Raw genomic sequence first — 24,096 nt, 5'->3', positions numbered from 1 at the left:
TCTCAGGATAAGGGAGAAGGATCTAGTTTCATTCTCTACCTTTGTATATCCAATTTTTTTCAGCACCATTTGTTGAAGAAGCTGCCATTTTTCTATGCATCTATCTGTCTGTTTGTCCATCCATCCATCTATCCACCCATCATCCTTGTCTGTCTGTCTGTCTGTCTGTCTGTCTGTCTGTGTATCTGTTTGTCTGTCTATGTTAAAGATCAAATAGCTATAGCTATGTGGGTTTATATCTGAGTTCTCTTTTCTATAGTGGTATGCATCTGTTTTTCTTTCAGTGCCACGTTGAACCTGTTACTATGGCTCTGTAGTATAACTCTGAAGTACTATTCCTTTTTTTCTTTTTTCAGGATTTTTGGCATATTTTGAATGGGTTACTCATTGAAACTACACACCCAGGAATGTGTCTCAAAAGCTGACTCTTTTTGTAAAAAGAAACTTATGTCCATCTTCATAGGTAAACAGTATGTACAGATATCAGCCTTTATGTCTGAGATTTCCCTTCTGCTTAGGAGAGGACTTTTCATAGGGAAAGAGATTGGAGTGGTGGTTCAGACAGATGGCCCAGATGGGTGGGTTTTAATGGCCATCATCCAGGAGATTTTATCTATAAAACAGGAACTCTTTTTTAAAATTTTTATTAGATATTTTCTTCATTTACATTTCAAATGCTATCCCAAAAGTCCCCTATACCCTCCCCCCACCCCCCGCCCTGCTCCCTAACCCACTCACTCCCACTTCTTGGCCCTGGCATTCCCCTGTACTGGGGCATAAAAAGTTTGCTAGACCAAGGGGCCTCTCTTTCCAATGATGGCCAACTAGGCCATCTTCTGCTACATATACAGCTAGAGACATGAGCTCTGGGATTACTTATTAGTTCATATTGTTGTTCCACCTATAAGTTTGCAGACTCCTTCAGCTCCTTGGGTACTTTCTCTAGCTCCTCCATTGGGGGCCCTGTGTTCCATCCTATAGATGACTGTGTGCACCCACTTTTGTATTTGCCAGGCCCCGGCATAATCTCACTAGAGACAGCTATATCAGGGTCATGTCAGCAAAATCTTGCTGGCATATGCAATAGTGTCTGTGTTTGGTGGCTTATTATGGGATGGACCCCTGGGTGGGGGAGTCTCTGGATGGTCCATCCTTTCAAATCTTAGCTCCAAGCTTTTTCTCAAAACAGGAACTCTTTATCCATGCATTTCTTCCTACTTTATCATAATTTATGTTGTCTCCATTGTCTAGCCCTTCTTTCTTTCTGTATGTATTCATGGAGTTTAAATTCTAATCGTTTCACCCTTCTTTTGAGTGTCCCATGCCTATTTCTGTGTATGAGTCCCGTGTTTCCCTTTGTTAATAGTTGTATTTTTTCAACTGATAATGTGTCTATTGGCAGTTTATTTTCTATCCATATATCTCATATATATATGAGATCTTCTTAAGGAAAAAATTATATTGAAAATTTCTCCAAGCTGTAAAATCTAAGTGAAACAGAATCCAGCAGAGTCCTTGTCTGGTGAGGACTTGTTCTCTGCTTCAGACGGGGCTTCGCCCTGCTCCAGGTTACATGGTAGAAAGGGCAGCCAGTCTCCCTTCAGTTCTTGTTTGCCCCATTTGTGAAAAAAGAGTCCTCAAGACTTTGTCACTTCTTCATAGAGCTTACCTCTTAGGACTTTCACATAGTGTTTAACATATGGATTTTTGAGAGGATCAATTCTTAGAACTTGGTAGCTCCCAAACTTAAGTTGGTAGATGACTTTTGGGTGGGCACACAATGAAGGTGCAGATTTCTAGGGGCTTTGCATGGAACATCTGACTTAGCTTCTCCGAGTCAAGCATATCCCCTGAGTTATAAGTGGCAGACCCCTTCTACCACTTCCTCTTACCTGTGGGGTATTTTCTTCCCTCTCTTCCTTTCTGTTTTTTTTTTGTTTGTTTGTTTTTGTTTTGTTTTGTTTGAGATAAAATCTCATATGACCCCAGGTAGCTTTGATCTTGCTGTGTAGCTGAGGCTAATCTTGAACTCCTGACCCTTTCGATACTATCTCCTTCAAGTGCTAAGATAACAGGCATGCCACTTCAAATCTGGCTTCCCTGAACCAAGGTATAAATAAGTATAGATAGGTTAATATCGATGGCAATGGCTGTAGATATAAACATAGGCAAGATTTTTCTGTAAAGAACTATAATTGCTCAATAACTAAAGACAACAAATGGGTTTTTATGAAATTAAAAGTGTTCCGAACAACAGCAGGGACAATCAAATGTGGGGAACCCCATAGAATGGGGAACATTTCTGCTATGTTAGATTTTTCTTCACTGTCTTGGGAATACCTGTTTGTTTGTTTGTTTGTTTGTTGGAAGCCTTTGCCAGTTATCTAATCAGTTTCTCTTTATCCTTCTTTTGCATACTGTAGGGTATAGTTTACTTCCAACTAGGTTCTATCCTCTGCACTTCCAAAGCCATGTCTCTGTGAGTTCCCCACTGTCAAGAAGCAATTAGCAAGTTATATTAACTCGTAGATATAAACTAGTTCATAGCCCATACCAGGTTTATGTTGCTGTTTTCTTGTTGTTCTGCATGTATGTGCACAGAGGCCAGAGGCCTGCCTTGGGTCTTCCTCAGGATACCTTATTGTTTGAAACAGAGTCTCTCAATTTTACTTGGAACTCACCAATTTGGCTCTGTTGGTTGACCAGTAGTCCCAGGAATTTTTCTGTCTCTCCTTCCTCAGCACTATGACACCACATCCATCCTTTTACTTGGGTTCTAGGATCAAATTTGTGTCCTTGTGTTTGCATGACAAGCACTTTGCTGACTGTGCTACCTGTCTGGTCTCAACACAACATTTAAAAAATAATTACTCTAATATGTCATCATGTACACTGCGTGTCAGGCCTTGAGACAGTGAAAATGGAATTTCAAATCTGTCTCTCTTCTTTACTGGTCCTGTCGATTCTGGTAAGTTTCCAGGCCCTTTAGGTCTCACTTTTCTTGTTTATAAAATGAGTCTAGTGTGGGACCTCCCATATTAAGCAAGAGTTAGGATTCAATGAGATGCTGTGTATAGTGTGCTTAGCACAGCAGCAGGCTAATAAGCTAAATGAAGTAACTAACGATTATAAACAAGAACGTGTTCCTTCGCTCAGTCTGTAGGATACTTGGCCTCATGCTCAATTTTGGTTCTAAAGGGCTTCCTTGCTTCTTGATGGAAGTACCTTGTAAGCAGATAACTCAAGGCTATGCCTATAATCCATGGCTCATGTGGCTCATTCCCAGAGTTGTGTGTAGTATGCATACAAATGGCAGTTTGTACTAATTCAGACTACTCGAAAACTCTTCTACCAGTAAAACCTAGTTTAGAACTCTAGAAGAATTATGGAAGAGACATAAAAACTGCTCCAGAACTGGCTGTTTCTTCATTTCTTTCATTAACATTCTTAGCCCATTGAGACCTGCAAGTCACTTCATGCCACAGAATTCTCTAGACGTGGCTGGCCAACCTCCACCATATCCTATTGCCAAGACTCCCTGGAGGTGCTATTACTCCCTTGCATTGAGTTCTCCATATGGTATTCACTCTGTTCCAAGTCTGTCTTTGCTGTTACCCAGGATATACCTGGATTTGGTTCCAGGCTTGGCTCACTTGTCATCTTCTGTGATGGTCTTCCTGAAAGATGTCACTCTTCTAAGTTCCCTTAGCATCCAGGGAAGGCTACCCTGAGCTCTTTAAGTCTTTGGTGATGTAAACGTTGACAACTACTCTGTCTTTCAGACTGTCAAATGTGGGTGACAGGTTGATCGTTCTCAGAGGATATAGAAATTCTAGAATTTATTGGCATCCTGGTGCCTTATGAGATGGAGGGATGAGAGGAGGAAGATGACCCTTCTTATAAATAGCTCAGAACATTGACAGTCCTAACTGGGGAGAATGTCTAGCATGATTTCCATATGTAAATGACATTTTCTGGTATAGCTTATGCAATGACAACACAAATAGATTAGTGTAGTTTACTGTCCCTGCCACCTCATAGTTCTCCTTATGGCCAAATGGACATGATAATAGAGCTTGTTCCAAGGTTGCGTGGATTTGTGAGATGATACAAGAAAAGCTCCCGGTGACAATTGATGTTGTTATGTAAGTGCAGAAGAATGTCTCAGAGACCTCCAATGTTGTTTCTAAGATGAACCACCACCAATAATTTTCAAAAACAATGATAATTAGGAAGAGAGAAGCAAACACCATATTGGTTGCAGAGAGGGAAAGGTATTTTGTTTTGGTTGTTTTTTTTTTTTTTTTTTTTTTTTTTTTTTGCTTTTGTTTTTCACACCTGCTTTCTCAAAGGAATGGAACTCAGTGTCTCGACAAAACTTGGCAGCAAGTAAAATATGTGGTTTAAAGTTGTCAGCAGTCATAGCGAATGTGAAATCAAACCTCTCGTTTGCTTTGGAGGGTCTGGACAGCGAGGACAGCTGGAGTGTTGCTATTTTTTATTTCAAATAAAAGAGTCAGCTATTCGTTACCATAGAAACCACCAACCTAATTATAAGGAGTTTTGCTCAGTGGATAAAAGTCATCATTTCTCTTCCCTTTCCATGAACGCCCAGATCTCCAAAATATTGCCGTGGATTTGGTCTTGGATGAAGGGATTTGCTCCCCTTTTCAAGATGATTAGACTGTATTGACAGCTAATCCAGGAAAGAAAAGCAAGAAACTTGGAGAAACAGCATTCACATTTACCACTTGTGTTCTACTTTGAAGGAGAGAAGGAAAGAAAAGGGGGAAAAATACTAAATAAAGCTCACAAGCAGCTACCAAGAGCAATTAGTCTCTAAACTCCAAAGGAGCTGATTTTCCAAGTCTGCCCCTCCCCGCCCCCCCCCCTTACTGAGTAGACATTCTCATTCTTATCTAAGAGCAGAATGATTTCTAGCTCTTACAAGTCTAGCTCTGGGGTCTTCCTGGTCTGGAATCTTGTTCACATTGCATGATCAGTCATATTATATAGCAGTGCAGTTTGGAGAAGGAGTGGTACCTATACCCAAGAATAGACAGGCTGTGATCAGAGCACATGTGGGGATAAATAGATTTACTCAGCATCTTGGGCAGCCGTTCTCAACACGTGGGTCTCAAACATCAGAAAAAAATGTATTTCCAATGGTCAGTAGCAAAACTGCAGTAACAAAGTAGCAATGAAAATAATTTTATGATTGGCGGTCACCACACATGAGAAACTGTACTAAAGGCTCACAGCATTAGAAAGGTTGAGAACCACTGATCAAGGGTTGAATCGAGAAACATAGCACCTTCTTTCATACACCTGACTTTTGAACTTTCTGTCTACCTGTTTAATGCTCATCATATTCATCTGTGCCTATGTGGATTTTTCTGGCCTGATCCCAAATAAATAGTCCTCAACAGTCAGCAGATAGAAAACTAACTGGAATTGAGGAGCAAGCATTATGGATTTATTTTGAATGTAAGATCCCTCAGAGATTAGAGATTTGCATCTTCAGTTAGTATATTTTGAGGGGATTCCATTTATAGAACATAGCAGCTGTAGGCTAACGCTAGTGTTAGGCACGTTGCTTACATTTTGTTGACCTAAAATGCTCAGTTAAGCTGTGAATGTTTCATACATTCTAGAAGTTCTGAGAGATCCTTTAGGCTATTTGTAATTGGAAAGTGGTCATACTTTATAGAACAGATGAACATCTGTGAAGACAAGGTCTTTGTGGAGACTGAAAACACTACAATAAACATATAAATATGTTGGGGATGTAGGCAAAGAGTGTGTTAGAAATGAAGTAGTTTTCACAATTTATGTAACATCTCATGATGGGAGATGCTTGTTTTGTGATGGGGTTCCTTACACCTTTATGTGGTTTTTCTCTGTTCTTTTTGCCCACCCTTCTCTCACTCCTCCTTCTCCTCCCTCTTCTCCTCTCCTCCCTCTCCTCCTCCCTCTCCTCCTCCCTCTCCTCTCTCTCCTCCCTCCTCTTCTCCTCCTCTCCTCCTTATCTTCCTCCCTCTTCTCTTCTTCTCCTTCCTCTCCTCCTTCTCTCTCTTCTCCTCTCCTCCCTCTCCCCCTCCCCCTCTTCCCTCTCCTCTTCCCCTCCTCCCCTCACTTTGTGTAGTGGGGGGGGCACACATGTATAGGAGTGTGCAGAAGTCATGTGCATGAAATGTACATGGAAGTCAGAGTAGGACATCAGGTGCCTTCATCCATCACGTCCCACATTATTACCTTGAGACAGTTTATCTCCAAACTAGAAGTTCACCTTGCTAACCAGGCTGGCTGTTTAGAAGCCTCTAGGGATCTGCCCATCTCAATGCTGCATTTATAAGCACCCTCAGCTGTGCCCTGTGCCCATGAGAATATTTAAGATGCTCTTTTTCTTTGTAGTTATTTGGAAACACAATATATGTTGTTATTAGCCATGCACAGTCAGCCTACTAGGCTGTTGAACACTAGAACATGTGTGTATAACTGACACTTTCCCCTGTGAGCAGCATCTCTCCTCTCATGCATGCTCCCTCCCACCTCTACTTTCCATCATTCTATTCTCTCCTTCCTGATCCATCCCCCTGCCCCCTGCCCCCTGCCCCTATCCACTATTCTCTTCTCTTCTTCCAAGAGCTCAACTTATGCACATGTAAGTGCCATCCTATGAGTCTGACATTAGCATCTCTGCATCTGCCATGTTTCACTTAGGATAATGTACTTTGGGCTTATCCATATCGTTACAAATGACAGCCTTTATAAAGGTTAAGCATGTTTATGTCACATTTAAAATCCATTTTAAGTGGTCTAGTTGCATTCTCTTCACAGCAGTTGTGAACAATGGTGCACAGAACATGGAGTGGAGACACCTCTTGAGGAAAGTGTTTCCATTCCTTTGGGTCTGCAGGACCATTTGGGTTATGTGGTAATTCTATTCAAGTCCTCTGAGGATCTTCAACACTATTTTCCAAAATGGTGCTAATTCACAGTCTTACCAGGAGTGCACAGGAATTTCTTTCTCTCTACATCCTGTCAACACTTATATTGTATATCACGTAATAAGTGTAAGTTGATCTTGTACAGTGGCTTTAATGATGAACATTTTTTTTTCTGAGTGTGTCTTGATCATTTATAACCACTAGTCTATTCTGCTGTTCTTTGGGGAAATGTCTAGTCAGGCCCTTTTGTATTTTGTAATGAGATTATTTTTCAGTTGTTGAAAAGTTTGAGTTTCTTCTTCATTTTAGGTGTTAGCCCCTTGTGGGATGTGTGATTTTCAAACCCTTTGTTTTGCCCTGTCAGCTGTTTCTCTATTCTTCTCACTGTGTTCTTTCCTGCACAGTGCCTTTTCATTTGCTGCAGATGCTATTTATCTATTTTTGCTTTTATTGCCTGTGATTTAAGAGTCATAATCAAGAAACTATTCCCTAGATTAATATCATGTTGATTTCCCCAGAAGTATTTCAGTTTCTAGTCTTATGTTTGAATCTTACATTTTTTTCCTTAGTTTTGAGAATTTTATACATGAGTTTGATGAAATATTACTGAGTCCCCCAGTTACCTCCCCAACTCTACCCAAACTTTCTCAAACATAAACCTCCTAACTGCAGATCTCTAGGAAAAAAAAAAACCCTTTAAGTACAGTTAGAGCTACATGTGCTTGTGTGTGGCAACTCTCTCAAGAATCAACTGACCACCAATTTTATGGGTTTATTTCTGGACTGTCAACCTATTTCATTGATCAATATGTTTTCACAGGTAGTATTGTGCTTTGTAATAGATATTGATTGACAGCACTGAGGCCCTCCCCCCACCCCCAGCCTTACTGTTTTTGCTTCAGATGATTTTGACTATTCATGGTCTTTCATGGTTCTTTATGAAATTGGTTAGTTTTATTTTGATAAATGGAATTGTATTGGTTTCTTTTTTAGATAGTTTGCTATTAATATATAGAAATGCAACTTTATTTAATTCTTATTCCATTTTAATAGAATCAAATTTTCTACATATAAGGTCATAGTATTTCCAGACAGGCAGTTTACTCCTTCTAGTCTAATTTGGATGCCTTGTATATTTTTTTCCCAGTTGCTATGGGTGGTTTTAATATACAGTTCTTTAACCTCCATGTTTAAATGTGCACATAAGGTTGTGTTTTGATTTTGATTTACAGTTGCTTTGATGCTATTATAAACAATATTTATTTCTTTCTGATACCTTCTACCACTCTTTTTTTTTTAGTGTTTATGAAGTTTTACCTACATTTATGTCTGTGTTCCATATATTTGCCTGATATCCTCAGAGGCCAAAAGAGGGTGTCACATCCCCCAGGACTGGAGTTAAAAAGGGTTGTGAGCTGCCATGTGGGTGCTGGGAAGTGAATCTAGGTCCTCTGGAAGAAAAGCCACCATCCTTCAGTGATGAGTCAACTCTTCAGACGCAGTCTCTCTGATCTTATTGTAGGATGTTCTTACATACTAGTCTCTTCAAACTTGGGTTCCTCAGAGAAAACTCTACTTTCTTGGTTATCTTGGTTTTAATCGCACCTGCTCTCCATGACCTTTTATATACCAAACTATCCTGTTTACATGTTGACTTTTTCTTATGGAATTTCATAACATAATATCCTATTATGAAATCTAATAATCTATGTGGTAAAGAAGCTTAGTTTTCTAGAATGTAGACTCAAAAGGACAGGGGTATTTTCTAAGTTATTAGCTTCTATGTACTTAGAGTTTAGACTACTGTCTGCATCATGCTAAGAATCCATAAGTATGTGTTAAGAGCATTAACCAGTGAAAGGCTGGAATAATAAGGTGAATCCTAAGAGTTATAGTGTCTTCATAATATATAGATGAAGAAACTGACTTAATTTTGTAGAGATAATCATGATGTCCTGTGCTTTCCAGAGAAAAGGCAAGTGATTGGCTTTCCTAAGAAACTCTGTATTCTTGAATTGATAACTCCTTAAATTATTCAACAATCCAGCCCTGCCATGCCTAATATATTTTCTCAGTTATACAAACCTTATTGACTGTATTTTGAGATGTTTTATTTATAAGAAAACTGTCATAGTCTGTTTGCAACTCTTTATCATAATACCTGAGACTGAATCTAGTGAACAAAACTTTGCTGGCTCATAGATCTGAAGGTCAGGAAGTCCAATTCTGGGGTGGGGGTCGGGGGCTGGTATCCAGTCATTGGAGGACTGATGTCTGATATCTACTTCCTTTATTGTCTGTAACAGAAGATAAAAGAAAAAAAGTATAAAAACGAGAACAAAGGAAACCTAAACTCTGCATTTTATAACAGACACACTCCTGAGATGATGACAATCATTCCCTCCATCTTCAGAACCTCACACCTCCTCTATCATCCGACCCAACTCTTCAGCACTGAAGATAGAGCTGTCAAAATGTGGAGGGGTTTTTTGAGGGGTGGTCTTTAAACCATAACAATTACATCTAAGTTACTGTGGGGATTTACTGTTGTCAAATTTTAGCAATGCTGTCATAGATCGTTTCAGTAATATTTATATATAATTGACCCATTTAAATGGTATAAACACCATGTTTAAAGGTATCCCATCACTGCTCAACTGACTCAACAGTAAACTTCAGCGGTTGCAGCTTCACCACCCCTATAATGTAAACACACTAGGGGCCACTTTCCATAACCCAAACATCTTCTACCGTAGTCTAGTCTATATACCTACTAACCAAGTTAGTCTTGTAAACTTGATTTTTCTGATCATTTTTATAAATGGAACCATACATATGAATTCTTTTGAATCCGATCTCTGTTACATCAGCATTATATTATTAAGATGGTCTTGTTGTTGCAGCAGGTGTCAATGTTGCTCTATTCCTTGTCTCAATATACCATATTTTGTTGGTTTTGTTTTTTGATTCAACTTTTGATGGACACTTGGTTTCTCTTCCTTTTCTGGCTATGATGAGTCATACTGCAGTATTTATGCATGTGTTTTTGTGTGGTCAGGAGTTGGAGGCAGAGGTTAAGGCTTTTGAAGATCCATGAAATAATTTTTCCAAAGTGACTGTGCATTCCCACTAACCACATTCAAGAGTCACCATTTCTTCACACTTACTATCGTCTTTGTTTTAATTTTTTGATTACAGACTCTTAAAAATGATCTCTTGGTGCCTACAAATGGGAACTCATTGTTGACTTTTTGTGTTTACAGAGAAGGTAAACCCTGAGAGCTGTTATCTGGGAAATGAACAAATCTAAGTACTTTGATTGTGGTTTTGTTAAAAGAATTTCTTTTAAAACTTCCTTTTATTTATCTTTAGTAGTCAAGTAATTATATTGACTTTTTAAAAACAGCTTTAGTGAGATGTAATTTACATCCCACACAATTCACCCTTTCGATAGTATCATTTGGTGATTTTTGATAATATTCAGAGGATTGTGCATTTGTCATGAAATTTTTCAAATGCTTTTATTACCTCAAGAGAAAACCTTGTAATCCTAAGCCATTGTCCTTTAGGTACCTCGCCCTAGCCCATCCATAAGCAACCACTAATATACATACATTCTGTCTCTAGTGGTTTATCTACTTAAAGTATTTCCTATATTTTTAAAACAGTGGCTACTTTCCACTTACTTCAGAATTTATTAGTTTTTCTCAGGAATGTAAAGTTTTCTTTTAATAGAAATAACACTGGTTAGCTTCAACATTATATAGCAATAGTAATAGTGATGTGGGCAGACAAGGTTGAGGTCACCACAGTTTTGTGGTGTCCTCTGAACAGGAAGCATCTACCTCGCTGAATGGAAAGAGCCATTGTTTTAGGAAAGGTGGCTGATACTTGTCCTGTTGACTAGAATGGTTCAGAAGAATACACCATCTTTGGAGTGGAATTTATAGGTACACACATCCCCCAGGAGCACATGCCCCTAGGGAACTGTGACATTGTACATCAGCACTCCAATTTGCTAATGGGCCTTGAGAGCTTCAGACCGTTGTGATCTCAGTAAGGACAAGTCATTGACAGAGGGATAGCACAGCCCAAATTACTGGCCATTTTCAACCACAGTCATGAGGACATTCAGATCTGCTCCATCTTCCGTCCTCTTTGAGTTTTGTTTTTCTTGAGACAAAGTCTAATGTACCCCAAGCTGGCCTTGAACTCACTCTGTAGCTGAGGATGACCTTGAACTGCTTTCCATGCTCTTGTCTCAACCTACCAAGTGCTAGAATTACCTCTGGATGCTGAGTGTGTGTAGTGTGATGAATTGAAACCATGCTTCATGCTTGCTACCTAAGCACAATACCAACGGAACTACACTCCTAGCTTCATCCCTCAGCCCCCTCCTTACAGGCCTTGTGCTCACCTCCCACGCAGGGTTTGTGTATAAGACTACTCACTTCTAAGCAAAGAAAAGCTTTGCTCAGCTGAGGGTATTTGAGTAGCTGTGTTTTCCTGCTCAAACGTCCCAGCCAGCTTTCATGTTTCAAGCACACTGCCCTTAACCATGTTGACAAAACCACAGGTTACTTCTTTATGTTTTTGCAAATTGTATCCAATCAAATCTTGCAAGCCCCATTCTGCGGTGGGCAGAGCGGTTCCTTATGGGCTTACAAAGTGACCCGAAGGCATGTGTGCACATCCATACCTCAACATTTGGAATGCATCAGCAAACCAGAAACATGCTAAATGATTTCTTTTAAAAACATTCTACCAGTGAAGTGGGATTTTAAAACTGCTTTTAACATGTTTTCCTTTGGTCAGATCAACCATATGTTAGAGCAAGCTTCACCTATGGCAACAGTTTTCATCTGAGGCTTATTATAGTTAATAAAATATCATGGGGGTGGTAAGCAGAACTTTGTGCAGATCTGCTAGGAAAATTGGGACTTGTGGCTTCTGCCTTTTTGCCTCGTTGGTGTACAGATGGCTTGATTTTCACCTCAGTTGCAGATGGGTGAAGCTAAGTCCCCATTGCCAAGGTGATAATTTTCCTCCAGTCAGCATGCCAAAGAAACACATTTTGGGGGTCTCCTTTCCCTAGCCCTCGTCCTATAGTACCCACACACAGGATGATGGAAAGCCACAGGAAAGGCTGCCAAGTGGATCTGGAGATGTTCTGGGAAACCCACGGAGGAGATCTTAGAGTCGAAACTTAGTGGTTACAAAGCAGTGTAGAGTGTGGCAGCATGAAGCACCTGCTATGGATGGATTAGGAGATGCCAAGAGGCCAAGGTAGGGGCCATAATAGGGAAGGTAAGAGTGGACAGCACTGAGAATCAATCTGGGGCTGCATGTGGTATGAGCTACTCCACAAGGAAAGCCTCTGTCCTGGCATGCAGATACCTCCTCAGACCTGCTCGTACCTTTGAAGGTGGCACCTCTTGACCTCAAGGGCAGAGGTGTGAGATCTCTGGATCTCCCTGGAAAACCTGCAACAGTTCCTACCACCAGAAAGACTTCATATTTATACTGGCAGCATCTTCTGTTCAGAAAGGGTAGTGTAGTGTTCATTTCCCGGGTTTCTGTCTAGTCACCTTTGGGTTGTGAGTTGCAGACTGAAATCAAAATAAATTGGGCCATGTCCCTAAATAGCCAGTGGCTGCAACTATGGAACCCAAGTGTAATGGTTTGTTCAGTGGTCTACCTAGTCTGTCTGTCTGTCTATCTGTCTCCTTGCTTTCTTTTGCTCCTGCCATCTCCTTCCCCTTTTGCCTCTTTTGCTCCTTGGTGTGATCTTGAATGACAGACCTTTCCTTGTGATAGGAGGCCCTCAGTATCCTGGGATTATATTCTATTCAAATGGTACCCAGTGAAAGAAAGAGTCTTCCTTCCAGGTTCCTCTTGTAAGCATCATGGCATATCTCTGCACTGGGGTGGGGAATATGCCCGTCCCTGAGTTCTCAAACCAATCATGGCTTTTTTGTATTAGAGCAAGAGATGCCAGTTTGCCTAGCTCAGAGACTAAAGGTGGGCCCTCCAGAAAACAAACTTAAGAGCTGAAATTGCACTTGGGAGAGCATCTTGAAGCTACTAAAGGATAAGAATGTGTTGGAACACATGGTTCCCTTTCAGTGTGATACAATCACATGGATTAGAGTAAGCAAGATGACCTAAGTTAGATCAGCATCAGAGTGACTGTCAAAGCCCTTTGCAGAAGGGAATAGAGAATAGTTGTGCAGCAGGAAGACAGATTTGCAGCAAGGCCCAGTCTTGCTGTTCCCTCCCCTTTCCTATCTATTTAGAAATCTTAAGAAAAAAAGAGAATCGATCGCATCTAATTGCCTATAAAAAATGCTGAGAAGGCATTTATCTCACAGTATAGAAGGGTAAACACCTACAAGGTGAGTGCCACTCACCCAGTGTCAAAAGCTAAAGGAATAGATTGCCAGTTTGCATTTATTTAGGATTTAGCAGTGAGACTGAAACTTAAAAGGTTGCTAACTTGGGACTGATAGCTCTTAATACTGGCCACACGTGAAGACAGGCAGTCCCCAGGTTCAAGGTCAGGCAAACACATACTTGCTTCCATATAGGTTTGTGTCTTAGTCAGGGTTTGTATTCCTGCACAAACATCATGACCAAGAGGCAAGTTTGGGAGGAAAGGGTTTATTCAGCTTACACTTTCCACACTACTGTTCATCACCAAAGGAAGTCAGAACTGGAACTCAAGCAGGTCAGGAAGCAGGAGCTGATGCAGAGGTCATGGAGGGATGTTACTTACTGGCTTGCTTCCCTTGGTTTGCTCAGCTTACTTTCTTATAGAACCCAAGACTATCAGCCCAGGGATGGCACCACCCACAATGGGCCCTTCCCCCTTGATCACTAATTGAGAAAATGCCTTACAGCTGGATCTCCTGGAGGCATTTTCTCCAGGGAGCTCCTTTTTCTGTGGTAACTCCAGCCTGTGTCAAATTGACACACAAAACCAGGCAGTACAGTTTCGTAGTATGAGATTCTAGGATGCTCTAACTTGAAACTGAGACACAAAGTTATCTTGATATAGTTAACTAGATATTATAGTTAATCTTGGTAAACCTGGCAAGTTTTTATAGTAGGGCCCTACCATTTATCTCAGATTATGTTGTACATCTGTTGGTTGTTATCCTCTAAAGAAACCATGTATTCCTCTGGAATTTTAGCAGAAGATCCAATGACCACCTAATTAGTGTGATCACACTTATCTGCAAAGCATCATACCTGAGGTTCAGAGACTGGGTAACCCACAGCAGCTGGGACAGGCAGACTACAGGGGGATGCTTTGTTAGTCATACAGATCCGAGCTAGGTATGTAATTCCTGCTATGTGTTGGTCACCGCTCACCTTGAACGGGATGGGTGTGGTCCTGACTCCTAAAGAACTCATGATGGGAGAAGAACAGGTATGATATGTTACATACACCAAGCTCTCCCATGACTGGAGTTCAGCCAGTTTCAGAAAATCACAGACCAAGTGGGAATAACAGGAAAAGGATACTATGTGGAGAATGAAGGACTAGTGAAGAGTGTTTTATAAGGATAAATAACTGAATAAAAATATTGTGCACCATAGGGAGGAGTGTTCGGAGAACTCAAAGGCCACATGTAGCTGGGTGTGGAATACATGTGTTTGGGTGTGGGTGTGGTGGGTGTGGTATGTGTGTGTGTATGGGTGTGAGTCAGTGCTTGCTTGAGGACTAAATTCAGCTCTCTAGCACCATGTAAAAGTTGATCCTAGCTACAGACACCTCTCACTTCAGTGTAGGGGTGCAGAGATGAGCAGATTCCAGGAGCTCACTGATCAGCCAACTCAACTGAAGTGATGGGTGTCATGTTCAGTGAAAGACTATGTCTCAAGGGATTAAGGCAGAGAGCTATAGAATTGAATACCTGGTGTCCTTCTCTGGCCTCTGAATTAGTGTGCACAGGTTCATATACCAATGGAACACACACACACACAATTAATAAAGTGTGTTCAACTCCATTTATACAAATTTTGAGTCAAGGCCAAAATGCTAAATTTTATTAGAACCAACACTTCAGCATTGGTACGTGTCTTTTTGACTCAAAGTCCAGCAGTGTTTCTACCAAGATGTATGGGCTGACTTCTAGACTCTTGGTGAAGCATTGCACTTTTTCTTAGACCATCAGTGTGGGCCTTAAAAGGAACCTGTGCATGGGCAGGGTCAGCCCAGCTATCTCTCCTGGGAGATGCCAGGCATCCTTCTTAGGCATCCACAACCCCATTTGTTCATCTCTGAAGCATACTGTACATTGGCCCACCGTGGGAGTGGAGGAAATAGTAAAACTTTTCTTCACAGTTATTAATCTTAAAATCTTATGAAATAATTTAGATTTATATTGGATGCTGTAGGAGCTGAGAGCTCTTGTCCCCCTTCTTGCTTTCCTTTGTTAATATCTTAGGAAATCATTGTGCAATAAGCAAAATTAGGAAATTCACATTGCTACAGTACTGCACCCTGTGCGTGTGTTCACAGCTTTTCCAGCCAAGTCCCCTTTTCTGGTTCTGGATCCCACCCAGATCTCCCGCCATGCATTGCTTGTCCCAGTTACTTTCCATCCCCTCCTCCATCACTGATACTTCCTTATCTCTCATGATTGAAGCATGTCAGGACAACCTCTCAGTGATTGTGCAGGGTTTGTCTGTGATTTGCATTTTGATAAATTGAACTGAAGGATTCAGTTGATAATCCAAGCCATAGAAGCCACATTGTGACCTCAGTGCAATGGTCAGGGTATGGGCTGGGCCTGGGGCTTATTGCTGGGGATATAAGCTTCCACTGCTTCTTTAGATTGCTGTGTGCAGGGTCCTCCAAAGTAAAGACCAAAGTAAAGGTATGTTTTCTGTCATGCCATTTATATGCAACTATAGGGAGACACTTCTGTAAGTACCCCATTTTTCAAAATACTTCCTCTCTTCATTTTACCCAACAGTGGTGACTTTTGTTTGCAACAATTATTACTGTGCCATCTGTGTAACAACCTTGATAAAATTAAAGATAGACCTATTCTCTTACTCAAACTCTATGCTATACATGTGGTCTTAGGCCAAGTATAACTTCCATTTTCTTTAAACCACGTGCATATACTCACTCACTTATAATAATGGCTCACAAATAATTTTACAAGTACTCTATTTTAAAAGAATATGCAAATGACTTTTGGAAGCATGGCACATCACAGCTAGAATCAACAGGCTGAAAAAAGACTCACAGAAAAGACAGCTTTCTTCTGCTGTGTGCCTCATAGAGCCATGGCTACATATACTCTTGTCACTTGATGCTACATCCTAAGCTTTTCCTCTTGTGTCCAGGATTCATTGTGCCAGTCAAAAGAGAAAAGTATCTATCTATCTATCTATCTATCCATCCATCCATATGAGAGAGAGTGTATGTGTGTGCCATGGATGCCAGAAAAGGGCACTGAATCCCCTGAAGTTGGAGTCACAAGCAGTTGTAAGTTGCCTGATATAGGTACTGGGAACCAAGCTCTAGTCCTCTGCAAAACAAGTGCTTTAATCTCTGAACTATCCCTAAAAATCCTATTTGCCACTTTACAAGTCTGCATAATAGCCTACATGCTTCAGATAAGTGCTTAACATTGTTCTATATGTAGGGTGTCAGTACACAGCAGTCACCTGAAGAGGTGTTTTTGTTTTGTTTTGTTTTGTTTTGTTTTGAAGAGATTTTCTTTATTTACATTTCAAATGCTATCCCAAAAGCCTCCTATAACTCCCCCCCCCCTGCTCCCCTACCCACCCACTCCCACTTCTTGGCCCTGGCATTCCCCTGTACTGGGGCATGTAAAGTTTGCAATACCAATGGGCCTCTCTTTCCACTGATGGCCGACTAGGCCATCTTCTGCTACATATGCAGCTAGAGATATGAGCTCTGAGGGTACTGGTTAGTTCATATTGTTGTTCCACCTATAGGGTTGCAGACCCCTTTAGCTCCTTGGGTACTTTCTCTAGCTCCTCCATTGGGGGCCCTATGTTCCATCCAATAGATGACTGAGCATCCACTTCTGTATTTGCCAGGCACTGGCATAGCCTCACAAGAGACAGCTATTTTCAAGGTCATTTCGGCAAAATCTTGCTGGCATATGCAATAATGTCTGGGTTTGGTGGCTGATTATAAGATGGACCATCCAGAGACTGCCCCAACTGGGGATCTATCCCATAATCAGCCACCAAACTGAAGAAGTTTTAAAGTTCTGGTCTTTGGATCCAATGTCCTGAGTCTAGCAGGTGGTGTGACATGGGCATGGAGAATTTTAAAATGCCTCCAAAGATCCTACTACTGCCATTCTAGGGCACCAGATAATTCCTCACTGCATTCTAAATGTGTATCCTTATACCCACAGGAAAGTATAGCTCTGAGCCCTCTACACAGAAAGTTTCTTTTCAGTAGACAGAGACCATTACAGAAGCCCACAACTGGTCAAAATGTAGGAACCAACTGATTGTGGTGTACCCAGCCTCAGTGGATACATCTACTGCTAAGGCTTAGGAACATCGTGGGAAAAGGAGAAGAAAGATTATATGAGTCAGAGAATCAGGAAGGCTGATGTCTCCTAGCATGGCAGAAAAACTTCATCCATGACATCTCAACAATATGGTTTGGGAAATAAGGCCTAGGCCAGGACAATATCAAAAGACGTGATAACATGGAAGGGAGTGATTTCGTGGGGCTCCACTACTAGACAAGAACTGTAGGAAACTAAAGACTACTAAAAGAAAAATAGTCTTGCCCAGAATTGGGCCCCTAATTGGTTGGTTATCCAACACCAACTGGTCAGCCCTAAAACAAACAACGAAAACAGACTCAGCAAATTATATATTTAGGCACACTTGTGTGTGTATGTGTGTGTGTCTGTGTGTCTGTGTGTAACAATAAAAATGAAAGAAAAAGAATTTTAGAAGAACCATGGGAAGGGCTAGAAGGAGAAGAAGAAATGATGAATTAATGTAGTTATATTTTAATCTTAAAAATAATTTCAGAAATAGCCACTTAAAAGGACCCTGAGTGAAACCTCTGGCCTAGAGACTTCTATGATATGAGAGCAAATGCTTCCTGGTACATGAAAAATATGTATATTCACTATTGAAGTTTTGTGTCTATATAGGTGGAGTGTGTGGGTACATACAACTCCATGTACACAGAGGCCAAGGAGCTTCCAATTGCCCTGTTCTTCGTTTTATTTCCTGTTGCTGTGCTAAAATACTCTGACAAAAACAACTTAGGGCAGAAAGGGTTTGTTTTCGCTTAAAGTTTCAGATTGCAGTTCATCGTGGCAAGGAGGTCAAGTCAGCGTGAATTGGAAGCAGCTAGTCACCTATATCCACAGCCAAGCAGAGAGGAATGTGCTATAGTTCCCAATGGTCAGTCATTTCTCAAGTCTTACAGAGCTTGGGATCCATGTCACTCACCGTGATCTTCCCACCTGTGTTGTCATAATGTGCCCCTCCCTCCCAGACATGCTCATGGACCAACCTGACTAATTCCTCAAGGAGACTCCCTTCCTAGGTACAATTCTAAATTGTGTCAAGACAACAGTTAAAACCGACAGTCACATGTTTTCTCAAGCTCCACCTTATTCCTCTGACTAGAATTTCTCACTGAATGTGACACCAGACTGTTGGCCACAGCAAGCCTCTGGGATTTTCTTCTCTGGATCTCCCACAGCCCCAGGGTTTTAGGCATGTGTGTAGCCCCATCCAGCACCTTACATACCTAGGGGTTTGAATTCAGGTCTTCATGCTGACACAGGAACTGCTCTCACCTTACAGCTCTGCAGCTTTGTTATTCCCTAGTAGCCATGGAGACTCCTGCCAATTTCTGTCATGTAGACTCTAGAATATAGACCTAATCAGACAAGCAGTCCCACGCAGAGTTGGTCGCAACATGGTCACATCCTAAGATTGCTTTATAGTACTAGATGAACAACAACCTTAACTGAAAATCTAAAATCCAGGATACTCTAAACCAAGAACATTCTGGACACTAATATGATTTTACAAGTAGAGGATTCCACAATGTAGTACTTTGCTTCATATACAAAATTAGTAAAATAAAATTACCTTTTAACCCATATGCTTAAGGAATATCTGAAGCCTGGGTATATTTCTTCATTATGTCATCCTCAGGAAATCTCCATGTTTATATCTCTGTTCTAAAATCGGAAAGCCAGAATACATCCAGTCCTACCCTGGCTATAGGAGATGCAACCCGTTTTACCACACTATGCTGGAAAGGATGCACAAGCACGTTTTACTCCTGGACTCTTATCATCTATGAAGTGTAGACATAGATTAGCTCCCCACCCCCACCCCCACCCCCGCCAGCTTCATGCATGATTAAAAAATGGAAATTCAGCCAGTGAGCTGGCCCAGCAGGTACAGGCACTGGCTGCCAGGCCTGACAACCTCGATTCAATCCCCCCAAGTGCACACGGTGGAAGGAGGCAACTGCGTCCTTCTGATTGTTCTCTGACTTCCTTGTGTATGCCACTGTGCCTGCATACACAAAGAAGTAAATGGGTGAGCATAATGTAATAATAAAAATCTTGAAAATGCTCTTTCCACATAGCTTTTTCTTGTAGCGGTTTTGGAGGATTAGACAATAATCTGATTTAGCAGAAGATATGTCAGGTCGAGAAGCCGCTGTGGTAATTCTCTCTAGGGCTGACTTCTAGAAGCTGTGGAGCCATTGTGGAGATGGTTCTGCAGTGCTGGGCTTGGTAGGAAACATGGAAGGATCTGAGCTTTGTCTCTTCACTGGGAGCTGGCCTCTCCTGCAGTGACTCTCTTAGCATTGGTCTCTGGCTTGGAGACCAATGCTTCTGTTGCTTTTTGTTCTCTTACTAACATCTGTTTTGGACTTTGCTTGCATGCATGTGATGTCATGTTTGAATTATATGTGACATCATAAGTACATGCTCACAAATGCCACAGTCTTTAGTGGAAGTAGAATGAAGTTACATCCCAGAGTTAGAGATAAAGTCAGAAATAAAACTGAGTTATTTGAATAGTGCGTGCACATCTTTATAAATTCCAAATCTTCATTAATTACAAACAATGGCTGTTCTTATTGAATAGTCACTATTTGCCAAGTGTTCTATTAAAATTTTTACATGTTTTATTCAATTCTCACGATTTAGCCCTTGAATGGTAGCCTGGGTTGAAATAAATATTGATTTTAGAGATAAAGAGATGCAGCGGTAATAGGAATTTATTCAATTCTTACCATGCTCCAGGTACCGTCAAAATAATCTTATTTGAACTCATTTTCTGTTAATATATTTGCTCAGAGAAAATATTATCATTCGCCCACTGTCTTACAACTTGTGACCACAAAACTGGGCATTAAACTTAAGCCAGTTGGAAGTAAAGGCCATCTGCCCAGGCTGCAGTTAATTGTTTTGGCTGAAAGATTGTGTTTGGTCAGCTCTGCATATGTGTCAGAGCCAGGTGAAGGTTCTGTCCTGTGTCAGGCTCCAATAGAAATGTGCCTAGCAGGCCTGACCAGCTATCTTCTGAAACTAGGCAAGTCTCACATGGAGAAATTTGGACACCAGCCCAGTCACACAGCCTTCAAACTACAGTTTGTCCTGTCTGCAGAGTGTTCTGGGACCAGAACCTAGCATAATCGCCATCAGAGAGACCAGAAAGCCTTCATCCAGCAACTGATTGGAACAGATGCAGAGCCCCACAGGCAAACACTAGCTGGAGACTGGGGAGCCCTGCAGAGGAGGGTGGGGAAGGATCAGAGGAACCAGAAGTGTCAGGGACACACCATGAGAACACTGCCTACAGAATCAGTGGACTAGAACTCATGCAGGCTCACAGAGACCAGGGGTCTCAACTAGGCCCTCTGCATATATGTCATGGCTGAGTAGCTTAGTGTTCTTGTGAGAGTCCTAACAGTGGAGGAGGGAGCTGTTTCTGACTTTTGACTGCTTACGGAACCCTTTTCCTCCTACCAGGTTGCCTTATCCAGCCTTGATGTGATGGTCTCTGTCTGGTCTCACTGTACCTTGTCATACTATGTTCGGTTGATGTCTCTGAGAGGCCTTCTCTGTTCCGAGAAGAGGTAGAGGGGTAGGGGTGGATCTGGGGAAGAAGGAAGGTGAAGGGGAGAGACTGGAGAGAGAAGAATAAAAAGGAAAAAAGGGAGGGAGGCAGGGAGGCAGGGAGGCAGGGAGGCAGGGAGGGAGGGAGGGAGGGAAGGAGGGAAGGAGGGAGGGAGGGAGGGAGGGAGGGAGGGAGGGAGGGAGGGAGGGAGGGAGGGAGGGAGGGAGGGAGGGAGGGAGGGAGGGAGGGAGAGAGGGAAAAAATGTGCTTAGCAGTACCTTGGTAGAGAGGGACAATAGAAACACTGGTGGTGATACTGGTGGCCCTGATCTTGTAGTTAGTTGTCTGTCACTTTAAGATGCATTGCTGAAAAATCCAGTAGCCCACTGTTTTAGGAAGCTGGGTTTATGGATTAAAAGGCCAAACAAACAGACAGGCCCTTGTTAACTGTCTCTGAGGTTGGTCACAATAGGTCCTTCTAGTCAAGGTGACTTTGACATAGTTGTCCCAGAACTTCTGTAGGCCACATGGGCCGTCCTGTGGGAAATGTCATTTACAGCGAGACCACTTCTTGCAAGGAGATGTAACTAGACAGCTCTTACAAATGCTACTCCAGGTCTCTAGTTGAAACTCTGTGTTTAGCCCTGGAGTCTTTTTTGCTTTGTCTCTGGAACACTCACCTTTCTGCAGCTTGGTAGAGCCCAGGCACTGTGTGTGTGCTGCCCTCAATTCCCCAATACAGAAGGATTTGAATACCTAACTCTGCTACAGGGGGACCTTTACTGAGCCATTCACTTAGCTACCAAGTTCTTCTGAACTGGGTTTGCCCCCTGTCCTATGACAGCTCCCTGGGCATCCTGCATGGTGGGCCTGTGAGCATGGCAGAGCCATCCTGTGACCTCGTCTCCATGTATCTTAGGCAGATGAAGGCTAGTGTGGAGGTTTTGATGGATCTCTACTTTTTCTTCTAATTGCAAGCTATTGTTGGAGGAGGTAGTCCTCATGAGGGCTCTCTAGGGACTAGTGCCCCTCCCCCATCGGAATCCATGCCCTCCCCCTCTGAGCTCAAGCCCTCCCCTTGTGAGTGCTGGCAGCTTTCTTCTCTGAGTGGTGCTTGTGAACTCTGGGTTAAAAATGATACAGGGAATGACTCGTGTAGGACGAGGGTGCCAACAATCATTGCTCTGCCTCCGGGGCATATAGGACAATCTCTTATCGGAAATGATTACCTGACATTTATGACCCTTGCCAGCTCTAGACCAGCAGTGAGAAGACAATTTAAAACAAGAAAGAGTAGAGGACAGAAGCAGGACCCATTATTGGCTTTCATAAAAGATAACTGCTTTGAAAATGCATTCCGAATGGGTGAAGCACAGGAAACAGGGAGTTGCGGAGAAGTCAGATTCACAAGGCAAGTGGGAATTTCAAAAGTTCAGTGCACTGGAACACAAGCAGTGCAAATTCAAATAAGCGGGGGGGGGGGGGGGGGCGGGCGGGGGGGCACTGTGCCTGTTCCATAGGGAAGGTGTTTGGGCGTATGGAGGAGATTGGTTGCTTGTCTCTGAAGCTCAGTGTTGATGAAAGGCTGGGTGATTGACTCCCATAGTGTGAGGGACACACATTAGTTCAAAATCTGACCCAGTGTCATCAGAAGGCCAGGAAATGTGTGTACCTTTTGATTCAATAATTGATGTCATTTGCAGGAGTCTTGTTTAGGAAATCATCAGAAAAGGGGAGAAAAGGAAGTGTTTATGCTAATATTATTTTTTTATAATTGCAAATTAGAAATAATATAGCCATGTATAGCCTTCAGGTATGAAACACCCTTGTGAGAGGGGCATGATGCTGAAATAATGTAGCTTTTAGAGTGATGCTCGCACAAACTTTTGCAATGTAGGCAAAGCTTATTCAATTGCATTCAGTTGTTTAGTGTGTGCGTTCACGTGTGTGTGTGTGTGTGTGTGTGTGTGTGTGTGTGTGTGTGTGTGTGCATGCTCAAGAATGAGTGTGCATGTGTGCTCTTGTTTGCACGCATTTGTGTGGCACAGCCAATGTGTGAAAGTCAAAGGACAACTTGCAGGAGTTGGTTCTCTCCTTCCATCCTGTGAGTTCCAGGAATGGAACACAGGCCTTCAGGTTTGGGTGGGAGGAAAAGTGCCTTTGCCTGATGAACCATCTTGCCACCCTAGGAAAGCTAATTCTATATTAAAGATGAGTATTGTACAGTTTTCTCCCAAATATTTTTTTAATGTAAGAAGAAATGTGCCAAAATGTTAATGATTATTGCTTCAGGGTGGAACATTTTCCTATCAATTCTGTTCCTCCCCCTGTCAATAAAGTTTCTGTGTCTGCTTATTTCATTAAATTCTTTCCAGCATTTATTTTAAATAATTAATATTGATCAGGTGCTGATTACATATCAGCTCTGATTTATCAGAGCTGTGTTTGTTGTAGAGGTAACTTCGTTTCTGTGTATCTGTAAATGGGTGACAACTCTGAAAGTGACTGTCGGATGATTAAGCCCTCATTGATGGGGTGGCCTCTTGCATTGTCCTCACGGTGAAGGTGCTGTCAGCCTCTCATCTGTTTTTCGTTTGCTAGTATTTCACAGTCTTATAAATACTAACTTGAAAACTGGCATATGGTATTAAGAAACGGTGTGTGTGTGGTAGGGGGGTGTGGAGGTGAGGGGTAGAGAAATGGCTTAGTAGTCCAGAGCTCTTGAAAAAGACTCAAGCACCCATGTCACCAAGCTCACAATTGTCCGTGGTTCCAGCAACCAGGCAATGTGAGGCATCTGGCCTAAGGGGGTTCCTGCACTCACACCCTAACCCCCCCCAATACATAACTATAAACAACTTTAAAGCTCTTTGGAAGCAGAAATGGTGCTAAAGGTGCTATGAAAATGTCAAAGAAATCCATATGTAATAGATGCTGAAAGTGCAGAATTTGTAAGAAAATGCTCACAAGAATGTCGTCAAGGAAACAAATCCCAAACCAGCCAGTACTGAGATTCGGACTCACT

At 41.9% G+C, this 24,096-nt stretch overlaps 1 protein-coding gene across 3 annotated transcripts in view; it reads left to right on the top strand.

The window, feature by feature from the left end:
* The window catches only part of Prickle2 (prickle planar cell polarity protein 2), a 335,444-nt gene that overhangs the window by 59,667 nt on the left and 251,681 nt on the right, over positions 1-24,096 (top strand). The window contains exon 1 of one of the 3 annotated variants that reach the window (XM_030255385.1): positions 4,340-21,090. The exons of the other annotated variants lie outside the window; for them this stretch is intronic. Within the exon in view, the coding sequence (XP_030111245.1) occupies positions 21,008-21,090 (83 nt within the window). The 5' untranslated portion in view covers positions 4,340-21,007. Of the gene's footprint in view, positions 1-4,339; positions 21,091-24,096 lie in introns of those variants that run through there. 3 annotated transcript variants of the gene reach the window in all.

The sequence above is a fragment of the Mus musculus genome, chromosome 6, assembly GCF_000001635.26.
Source record: "Mus musculus strain C57BL/6J chromosome 6, GRCm38.p6 C57BL/6J".
In the NCBI taxonomy this organism is placed as follows: domain Eukaryota; kingdom Metazoa; phylum Chordata; class Mammalia; order Rodentia; family Muridae; genus Mus; species Mus musculus.
The sequence above is the reverse complement of the archived record's forward strand: the minus strand, read 5'-3'. Positions and strand labels throughout refer to the sequence as shown.